The 11,065-nt window shown below is 42.5% G+C and overlaps 1 protein-coding gene across 1 annotated transcript; it reads right to left on the bottom strand.

Moving 5' to 3' along the window:
• Positions 1-2,005: 2,005 nt before the first annotated feature.
• vax1 (ventral anterior homeobox 1) lies at positions 2,006-7,740 on the bottom strand. The gene is made up of 3 exons (XM_006807068.3): positions 6,505-7,740; positions 5,311-5,498; positions 2,006-3,196 (listed from the first exon to the last, which is right to left on the bottom strand). The coding sequence occupies exons 1-3, from the start codon at positions 6,716-6,718 to the stop codon at positions 2,654-2,656; spliced, it is 945 nt and encodes a 314-aa protein (XP_006807131.1). The 5' UTR covers positions 6,719-7,740; the 3' UTR covers positions 2,006-2,653.
• Between the last annotated feature and the right edge of the window lie 3,325 nt (positions 7,741-11,065).

The raw sequence follows: 11,065 nt of genomic DNA, 5'->3' as shown, positions 1-11,065 counted from the left end.
TATTTGTAAAGAAATTCATTACGAGTTAATGTTATAGAAATATTTGGCTAGTGCTCTGACTCTTCGCCAGCCTGAAAAGCAACCAGGGGCTGTTCTTTTTGTCTCCAGTGAGCGATGAATACGTACGAGCTTAACCGAGGGCAAAATACAGATACTGAATGTAGGCTTTCTGTCATCTGCTAAGACCTGAGTTTAAAGACAGGACGATGTAATGAGAGAAAATATGTTGGTGGTCTGCACATGAAAAAACACAGACATACCCCTTCAACAACCCAGCACACTTACAAAAACCTCCCCGACCTTCTTCTAATTGGACGAAGGGTGAAGGGAGAGAATGGATGGGGGCCTCCAGAATGGGGTTGAGAGGCATAGGAGGCATAAATGTAACCTTTATTTTTTCCTCTGGAGAGATTCCCAAGACACAGTGGGAAGGATTGTTTCTTTGGCTCTGCCAACAAAAAAGCCTCAGTTTTACATTTCTGGTGTTATTGTTCTGCAGAAACGAGCAGGCCTAACCTCAGACGAGAACAAACGGAGAGTTTTCTGTAGTCTGACAACACTGTGCTGCTATGTTAACGTTAAATTATAAAACACGACTGTGAGTCTTCATTGCTATGGAGAGTTGTAGGTTCAAAACGATTTAACCGTGTTTTCATTAACAGAGCGAGACCAATGATTACAAGAGGTCTGTGGAAGTTTTCCTTTTATTTCTAATTTTCATTTATGTAAATGTGTTAAATGACTAAAAACACGATTCTATGCTAATTTTGTTTTCTTCAAATTTACTGAAAATAACTTGAAATTAGTCTGAGAGAAACTTTTAGGAGGAGTTTGTTGAAGCGTGTTTGGGTGAAAGCTGCAGCCGACTAATTAGTTGGTGAAAAACAGGACACTGGCTGCTAGCCCTAAAGGTTATTGTTTGGAGTTCACAGGAAAACAAAAGCGAACCAGATGTGGAAACGAACGCTGTAGTCAACTGTTTCCCTTTGTTGTGTAGATTTTAGTCAGAAAATGCAGAAACTCACATTTGTGAAAACTGAAACGAACGGACACCATTATCCCGGAGAACCCACAGGGAGAACGTAGGAACGTAGGAGCATGGTTGTGGTTAGCACTGCTGCCTCACAGCAAGAAGATCCTGACTCCGCCATCTGCTCTGGCCTTTGTTCATTTCATTGTTTTAGATTTTGTAAAAAGGAAAAAAAGGCATTTTTTTCCTACGGTTTCTGATATCTTATAGTACAAAATTAATCAAAGGTTTGCTTATATAAATAGCTGCACAGCCCTAATAAAATGTCCTTTAAACCAATTACACTGCAACACGTTAGTCCACTTTGTTGCTTCACAGCTTTTGTTCGCTCCAGTCGAAGGATGAGTGGGAATCAGCAAGCATCACAGCAGGCGCGTGTAGAGGAGGTATGACAGTCATGAGATTTATCATAACTTAATTTATAGCAACATGTATGGAAGAAAAAAAACACACTTGTCTTTGTCTGCAGCCGTATACATAATATATATCAACATTTGAACCACACGTTTCACAAATTTCAAGATATTTCACAACAACAGCACCAAAGAGCTTTTGATTGAATCCTCAACCCTGCTAATACATTCATTCATTCATTATTTTCCAGATATACTAATAATCTATTAATTACAGAAGTAAATAATTTACAATAAAATAACAACTTTAAGGTACATTTTGCATTTCCAGTACTTGAGTACTACAATAATTTCATTCAGTCTCCACAAGAATCGTCGGCCTTAATCTTTTCTGAAGGCTGTGGATTTAAGAAATTTTGCACAGGAAAGGTCTTAATGATTGAAAAAGCTGTTACCTTGTAGCGCTCAACAAAGCAAACAGTTTCAGCTGAAAAGCCTTTTCTCCCTTTCAGCAGCTCGTACCTGTGCTGAGCTCCAGCACGCGATAGAAAGTGTTCAGCAAAACCTGGAGAACTCGAAGTGGAATCCCACACACACACATTTATATGTGTGTGTGTGTGTGTGTGTCGACATTGTTCTGTTTTGGTTTGGTTCAAAGATAACACAGATTTACAAAAGATGCTCTTATGAAACATCTGCATATGAAGCTGTGATCTGAGGTTTGACTCGACCTCTTCTTTAATCCGATTTCAGGAAACCGGCCTTGCTAAGGTAAAATTTAAAAGCGCTGAATTATCGATGACACAAACTGCTGCTCTGTCGTCTCATGTTGTCTATATCTACGCACTGCTCTGACACGCACCTACCTCACAATCAAAGAACACAGTTCAACAACGTCACCATAACTTTACAGTCCTCGTCACCAGTCGTCAGCACCCTGCTGCAGACTTTCGTATATAGTTGGTTTTTGGACTAAATATTTGTTTATTAACAGAAAGACATCTGTTAGTGTATATCTCTCTAATTCTCTTTTATAAAGTCCTTTATGAACTTCTTGTGCAAAATCTCCCCACTGCCACCTTTTCTTTGTTAACACGAGCTTATGTTTGCTTCCTTGTACAAGGCGCCCGATGCGCAACTGGAATACATGAACTGCTACGAAACATGACACAGACAGATGAAGAGACAGCTCGAAACCAGAAAATGACAATAACAGCCAAGAAAAGAACCGTGTGTCCTGAGGAAGCAGGACTCCGTCTATGTAAAAACATTATTCCAGGATTTTCTTGTCCATGGACTCTTTGCCATTGGTCCGCGAGTAAGGCTCAAAGGCAGAGGAGCTCAGGTAGCGAGCAGAAAGTTCCTGCAGGTTTCCAGCCAGGGAGCCCGCCATGGAGAGGGGGTTGGAGGAAATGCGGGTGGCGACGCCACTGAGTAAGGAGGGCATGGGGAAGCTGAAAAGGCTGTGAGCTGCCGGTGAGCTTTGCAAGCTCGCCACTGTCCCTGAGCTGGTGACGGCGGGCAGCGGGGGGCTGCCGCCTGCCGTGCCGGTGCTTCCTCCGCTACTGCTGCTGCTACTGCTGCCGTTGCTGGCCATGGCCATGGAGGGCGGCCGCAGGGCAGCGCCCAGAGTGCCGCCGCCGCAATGAGGCAGGAGGCCCGGCAGGCCGGGAGGCGTCAGCAGCCGGCCCTGCTCCAGCAGTCTGAGGACGCTGCAGGTGGCTGCTGTTTCTGAAACCACCGAACGCAGCTCAGAGTCCTTCCCCTGGTCCTTCTTCTGCTTAGTGCGGCGGTTCTGGAACCAGACTTTCACCTAGAAACACAAGAGAGCCTCCTGAGACAACAATCACTGCAGTTCCTCTGTGGCTGTTATACTGGAGCTCACACCTGTGGATGAATATATAAATGTTGTGTGCTGGTATAAAATGAAAGAAGACGAATATTCACTGATATCTGCTATAAAACAGCTCGTCTGCACAGATTACTGCTGCCTCCCCTTCCCCCGTGCAGACGCGGCGTGCTGTTAGAGCCGTGCTAAAGTGTAACAGCCATGTAAGTGCAGACGTTTTAATAAGCACAGACAATAATACGTGTAGGCTGACCACAGAATACAGTCGTGCAGACGAACCGACAAACCACACACGACAGCAGAGCCATCGGTAAACACAAACATGGGAATTATGTTTGATTGCTGCGCTGTTATTTATTGGAAAATTAAATGATCCACAACGATTAATAACCAGCTGCTCAATTCTGAACATGACTCGTCAGCATTTGTGTTTTTTAAATAGCCTCCTATTAACATTAAAATCTCGACATATTTCTATGGAAACAAAAGCCTGAAATTCACAGTAAACCTGCTCCATGTTTGTATGCTCTGCATCTTCACTCAGAGTGGGGATCATTAATGACTTCAGTGACTTCTTTAATTACCAACACAGGATTCACCGAAACTTCACTAAATATCCTCAGACAAATCTTACATGTAATATTTGACATCGACACTTTTTGCCCCTTAAAAATAAAATGTGATGAACAGAAAATGTTCAACTTAATTTGAATTAAATAAATGAGTCGTAATAAAATATATTTCTAACATTTTAGAGATTTATTGAAAACTGTGAAAGTGAAATCTTATTCCCACGCCTGAGGATATTACTGGTTAAACCAGCACAAGTATCCGTTTTTAATTCAGTTTGATTTATGATTTATTAAATAAAATGTTTACTTAATAATTAAATATTTATGTAGTTATTTATTTATGTATTTATATTTACCTCGAGGTGCTTAATATCGGCTCGGTGTTCACAGTAAATTACGCCTTTCGTCAGAAACAGTCCATTTATTATATTTACATTTCTTTTATCCATCATTTTATTTAATGTGACGTTTTAATAAGCGGTATAATTTAAAATATGAAATGTCGCTGACACACGAGACTATTTTAGTAAGGAACAAAATATACACGTACCAATCAGCAGCAGTCCTGGTGCTACTTTCCCTCCTCGCTACAGTCTGTGGGTCAACTCTGCTCTATCCAATAATCTCCGTCCACAACATACAGACTAAAACGAACAAGGTGGTGTCCTGAGTGGACTCAGTACAAAGTTGATGATGTGAGACTGCAGCTTCAGCCTGCTGCACACAGCCGAGGCTCCAACTGTTTACACTTCATTAGTTTTCTGTTGGACGTTTATATGAGAAAATGAACAGTTGTGCTCGTGTTGCTCTAATGAAAATGTAAAACATTTAAAACGTTAACACACAGCTAGGTTCAAATATGCACAGCTGTTGCTGTTAGTTGTGTCTTATTACGACCTCTGGCCTTTTCTCAAGGTCAAGTTCATTCAGCTGTGGCAAAAACCACATTAACACAAACTGAGGTCCCGACAGCAGCAGTGTGAAAAAGAGACGAGCCACAGCAGCTGAAACAGGCGATCAGTGGAGCGGCTCGCTGTGGAATCTGGTACAAAGAGCAAACCAGTTCACCCACTGACCCTGTGCTGACCCCACACGTCCAGCCTCTGAGCTTTCCTGTGGCCAGCACGTCTCAGTCAGACAGTAAACACATGATCGCTTTATTTCAATTTCATTTTTATTAGAAGCTCAAATCAAATATATTTGGGGTCTAAAACAGTAAGTTACAGCTGCTTAGATTTTTAATGGTTTCTGTGGGTGGAAGATTTACATACAGCATGAAAATTGTGTAATTATGTGTAAAAATATCTCCTTAAAACAAAAAAAATCCAACTTAAATAAACAGTAAATGGCTCTGAGTCATAATTAATGTTATAATTTCACGTGCTTGAAGATTAAATTAATTTAATTATGTGTTACATCCACCTTCCTACGTCTAAAACACTGAAACAGCTGATGGTCGGTGCATAGAGACTCTGTTTAAACCCACGGCGGTGTTGCTGAGCATACCTGAGTTTCAGAGAGGTTGAGCTGACGGGCCAGTTCTGTGCGCTCCCTTCCAACCACGTACTGACACCTCTGAAACTCCATCTCCAAACGGTAGAGCTGCTCTGCAGTGAAGGAGGTGCGCGTACGCTTCGGCCGGTCCAGGTCCAAACCTTTGGGCAGGATGATTTCTCTTATGGAGCCTTTAGCATCTGCAACCAGCAGCAAAACCATTCAAACCACAGAGGCAGCATCACAGGACACAACATCAGCTCAGTTATTAATATAATTAGATTTATTATTGCTAGAATCATATTTCATAAAGTAGTGGAGGAACATTCGCAGTAACACTGACATGATTTCTTCTCATCAGTGTGAAATGCTTTGCAGAAAACTGAACATTTAATTAAGTTTAAGTGAAGATTATAATAAAAACATTAAATCAAAGTGAGGATATTTATTAGCTGCACAGAAGACAAATGAATAAAATATATCTTTACTTATGTTTTCTATTATTTCAGATGATGCTGTGAAAAAACCAACGAATAATTATTGTATAATTTTATTAAATATTAGAGTAAAATATTTTAATTGAAAATGTGCTTTTTAAACATTTATTAAACACGTGGTTTATATTATATTTATTATGTGTTTTCAAACCCTCGTGATGGGTGAACACACAGCGACACTCTTAGCTGTTCACTCTCATGCATTTAATGCGACGCGTCATTTGTTGATGTTAAACAGCAATAATAACAAAGTGTGTGCGTATTTTCCCTCTGATTAATCATCTTTATAATAATAATAAAATATAGGGGATTTACCAGGTGAGGCACATTTAAATCTGCTTATTTTAACATCGTTGCAATAATTAATCTTAAAATATTAATTCTAAACGTTTTGTCTTAAAAAGCATGAGCATGTAACACAGCAGGTAATTCAGTTCTCCTACATTTTTAATCCTGGAGCAATAAAATAAGTGAGTTTATGAAACTATATTTTAAAAAGAAGAACCTCCTGGTGTTAACCGTAAAGTTCAGTGCTCCCGACCTACACAGGCTGATGGTTAGCGTCCTCTTCATGAACTAAACGACCACGCTGTGACATTACGGAGCTTGTTTTACAACTTTTTTCAAGATAATCTCATATTTTAAATTCGTCAAAGGCATCTGAGTGCGACGGACTGATAACAGCTTAAAATCAGAGGACAAACATTACCTCGAACAAGTATTCTCCGACAGTAGTCCGGGTCTGCTGTGCTCCCCCTGCTCTTGTCACAAGTGTCCACGGTCCCGGAGGGGGGAAAGGAGTCCTGCTGGTCCTTGAGGAAGCTTTTGGTCAGGCTGCCCTGGGAGTCCTTGCCATCTTTCCCCTCCTTTAGTCCATTCTTCAGCACCATCCCTTCAGTCTCTTGGTTGTATCTGACCTCCATGCTCAGTTTATCCTCTTAGAGCCGCCGCTCGTCCTCTGATTTTCCTTTGTCAGGTGGAAAAAGGAGATTATGGAGAATGCAGCTCACCAGCCTGTCCGGACACTCTGGGTTTTAGTTTCAAAACAGCACCTTTCAGCAGTGCAGAGTCAGCTATCTAATGTTTGGAGAAATACTTCCGCCGCCGCCAGACCAAGGAGTCCTATTATCACTGACCAAACTCCCTTGCCCAATGATCATGGACTTCTCAGTAAATCTCAATAGTAATTCAATGCCCCCCTTTCCTCGTTACACAGCCATCAGGCTGATAGATGATCTCCAAATAATCAGAGCCATGGATGCGCACTCGCTGTTTCAATTGATTACGGTAATTTTGCTGCCTCCACATTTGCGTAACCTCATGAATACACAAAATTGTTTGGGGAAATAGATCAGGTCTTGATAGAGGGGTTTGTTCGTTCCGTCCCCCTCAGTTTGCCCGCTCTCAGTGCAGGGTATCAAGACAAATGATTGGTCTCGTCTCGCAACCAAGCCTCCCGCACACAACCGCAGAGGTACGAGTCGACCAGAGCCCAAAAAAGTTCCCGGACGCGCCGTTCTTCCGGCGCCAGAACGCGGCTGGTTATTTTGTCCCACTGACTTTCTACAGCGCAGCTTGTTGTTGCAGCCTGTCAGTGAACTTTGATCTCATTGTTCCCTTTGGCTTTCTCTCCAATCAGTGGAATTCTGCAGATCTTGTCACTACGCTGTTGTAGGCAAGAGGAGCTGGGAGTGAGCCAGAGAGGGAGTGTGAGAGCGATAGCTAACAAAGGGTAATGAAAAAATCCACACATAGCAAAATTTATGAAGGCAACGATGACTTGCTGGATCACCACAACAATGCTGGGCTCCTCTTAAATGAGAATTGTGTTTCCTGTGTCATCATGAGAAAACCCAGCGAGCTCCCGGACGCTAAAATCCTTCAGTATTCAAATGATTGCACCCTAAAAGCCATCTTCAGCTCTCGCAATCTTAACCTGCATATGTGAAGGAGACAAAAAAGGGGAACAAAACTTGTCATTAGTGCTTCGGCTGCCTACACTCGCTCTCATACCCCTGAAATGGCCCCTACCTCTCTCCACCACTCGCCTTCCAACCCACTACCCACCCACCCAGCCACCAACTCTTTGCTGTTTTCATTGTCAGTGAAACAATATCTCTGAACACAGCAGTGGCCAGTAATCCAATAAGACCATTGATTAGGCCACAAAGATTCAATTCAAACCAGCGGGCCAGTGCAAGGAACATTCTCTGGCCCTTCTTGTCACCTTAGCTGGCCAGAAGCCCTCTTCAGCCTGCCCCCCTCCCTGAGTGCCATTCATGCCTTTATGGGAAACAGAGAGGAAAAGGAGTGAAAGATGGCAATTATCTAATTGGACTATTAACACACAATTCTGTGAGTGTGGCTGCCCGCAGCAGTCTCAGGGTGGGTTTAGGGCCGCATGTTGGACTAACTTTATTCACACAGTGTTTAGGGGATTCAGTGTGAAACAGGGAAGGATCCATTGTTTGGCAAAGGTAAAAGGAGGATGAAAAGGGAGCGACTAAAGGGGACCTGGGTTTTGCAAGCTGGGTTGCAGAACTACAGCCTGGGAAATTGATTGAGGATGCATGGGCTTGGCCTCTCAGCTTCACACAATGGCTAAGAGGGGAGTTTTACACATTCTCAAAAATAGCAACTGTTCAGCGTCCAAAAAGCCCGAGAAAGCAGGTAACGCATGTAGCACAGCACATTGTGCAGTAGTCAGTCAACAAGACTGTGTTTTAAATGATGTAAGTAATTAATAATAATTTGCAGTCCTGCAAAATCTGAACATTTTCATTTGTAGATCTTTTCCTTCAAAAATGTGTCTTTTATTAGTAGATTGAGGCTTTAAAAGCAACGCAGCAGCAGATAATCAGCACAAATGTTTCGGTGCTATTACGAGCAGTTCCCAGGTTTAAAGCGTTGCATTTGTTGACAGAATAAACAGTGATTACACCGAATGTGACGTTAAACTTTCCAACTGTTACACCTCAAAAAAGGGTTCATCGGGTGGAAGTGGGAATAAAAATATCCATCCCTAAAATTAAAAGAGATACTGAGGCCCCATCCAGGGTCCGGGCTCGTGGGGCCCCCTCGCTCCACTGGCGTGCACGGGACGCCACACATTAATTAATGGTTGCAGCGTTCAAGGCCGCAGCACATTGAGGAGCAATGACACAACGCGCTTCCCTCTGATTGGGCTGGACTAGCTAAAGAAGCCAAACCTCCCCCCCCACCCCCCCACCCCCACCCCCCTCACACAGGAACAGCTAACCCCTTGCTATCTGTCAACGTTCCTGGCGGCACAACTCAGCCGGGAATGATGAACACGCCTATGCCACGCAACGTCCTGCAGCTCACACACACACACTAAATGCCCACTGCTCATCCATAATCAAGACCTATAGTCTCATTAGCTACACAGGAAGCCACACTCGACGGGGTGGTTGTAGCTCAAGTGGTAGAGCAGGTCATCTACTGATCGGAAGGTTGGTGGTTCGATTCCTGGCTTCCCCCAGTCTGCATGGCAAATATCCTTGGGCAAGATACTAACCCCAAATTGCTCTCCAATGCATCCATCGGAGTGTGAATGTGTGTGAATGTTGTGATGTGAATGCTATAAATGCTATAAAGCACTTAGAAAGATGTGCTGGTGTGAATGGGTGAATGCACACGTTGTGTAAAGTGCTTTGAGTGCTCAGATGAGTAGAAAAGCGCTATATAAGAACCAGTCCATTAGATATCAATCATTAGCCCTGGACCAAAGTATCCCAACGATGGTGAGTCAGGCTTCATCCCGGTCACATTACCTCTTTACTACATCTAGTTTACTTTACTAGTTACTACATCTGATCATCCTGAGATGAAATAGGAGACCTCTGATGACACGAGGAGTTTCCAGTGGCAACAGCCGAACTGCTTCATGCAGGTCTTTTTTCTTTAAGGGGACATGCGGTGGTCCACCTTCAGGACCTTGGGTCAGCTACCACAGAAGATATACATGGCTTAATCTGAATGGGCCACACATGCAGGGCCTCCATACAGAGGCATTAACCTGAGTAACAGCTTTTTGTACCCAGACCAGTTCTCCTTCAGAATAAAATTAGTCCTCATAAAGACTTTTCTGTTGGACGTGTCTAACCAAAGGCTCATCGTTTAAGTGACTCCAGTTCACACAAAGCAAGAACACAGTTATATTTAAGGTACCTGGCTTACAAATATGTGAACGTTTGTTCCTTAAACAGAGTCAAATCAAAATTTCAGCCTTGATCTGAATGGATACTGCAAACAACACTAAAACAATACAGTCCTTAGCTTCATGATCAGATGATATACCTGATATATCAGATGATATACCTGTTCTTGTAGTGGTGGCTACAAGGCAGCAAGCAGAGGCTTTATGGGAAGAACAACCTGCACCGCTTTTAACCTGTTCCTTAACCAGCCTGGCCAGTGAAGTCTATCTTTTACCTTTCAGTGCAACTTCTAAATACCTAAATGGTATTCATTCACCAAAACACCTGTATTTGGGCTGCTGGGTCAGAATGGGGTGTGGCAGCACGGTGGCGTGGCACAGTCACCTCACAGTTTGACTCAGGGGCGATTCTAGGATCAGAGCTTTGGGGGTGCTGAGCACCCAGAGAGCTGCCCAGCCAGGCAAGATAAACTTTACTCGTCACGATGAGACGTCTTCCCCGTCTCTGTCAGTCCCTGCATCCTTAAATGTCTCCAGTTGTCCCGAGTTCTCTCTGAATGTCTCCTTGGTGCATTTAAACCCCTGTTCCTCCCTGTCCTCATCATCTGTTGTCTTCGTCTCTGTTATCAGTCATCATAATTTTACCCTCTCTGTGCCAGTCTGCAAATTTCTTTATTAAATCATAAGATTCTTAAATTCATCAAGTCTCTCTGTGCCTGGGTCACAAAGCATGACATCATTGTTTTGTACATTTTAACAATTTAATCCCACATTTGTGAAAGAAAAGAAAAACACTTTTGTCTGTAACAAAACCATCAAATCTGATCAAGGTTATTTAAATGCTGCAAAAGAAGAATGGATTGGAATAAAAATACACATCCTAACCTTAATTACTGGGAGAATAATAAATGATGCTCATAGTGAGTGAAAAGTAAACTGAGTGCATTTTTTGGATACATACAAAAACACTCCCAAAACAGAATAAATTATTATAAATAAATTATTACAAATAAATAATTACAAATAAATTATTACAAAATATTAATTATAAAAATTATAAAGATGGAGGCAACTCTGCCTGTGGTAGAAT

This window comes from Neolamprologus brichardi, unplaced genomic scaffold (genome assembly GCF_056152115.1).
Source record: "Neolamprologus brichardi isolate AB-2024 unplaced genomic scaffold, ASM5615211v1 NODE_ptg000032l+_length_1147064_cov_1, whole genome shotgun sequence".
Taxonomy (NCBI): domain Eukaryota; kingdom Metazoa; phylum Chordata; class Actinopteri; order Cichliformes; family Cichlidae; genus Neolamprologus; species Neolamprologus brichardi.
The sequence above is the reverse complement of the archived record's forward strand: the minus strand, read 5'-3'. Positions and strand labels throughout refer to the sequence as shown.

Bases quoted from the DNA above. Each gene is read 5' to 3' on its own strand.
- vax1 (XM_006807068.3), bottom strand. From the start codon at position 6,718: ATGGAGGTCAGATACAACCAAGAGACTGAAGGGATGGTGCTGAAGAAT. The intron at 5,499-6,504 runs GTAATGTTTGTC...TGCTGGTTGCAG, and splicing joins TCGGAGAATACTTGTTCGAG to ATGCTAAAGGCTCCATAAGA. The intron at 3,197-5,310 runs GTATGCTCAGCA...TTGTGTTTCTAG, and splicing joins TCAACCTCTCTGAAACTCAG to GTGAAAGTCTGGTTCCAGAA.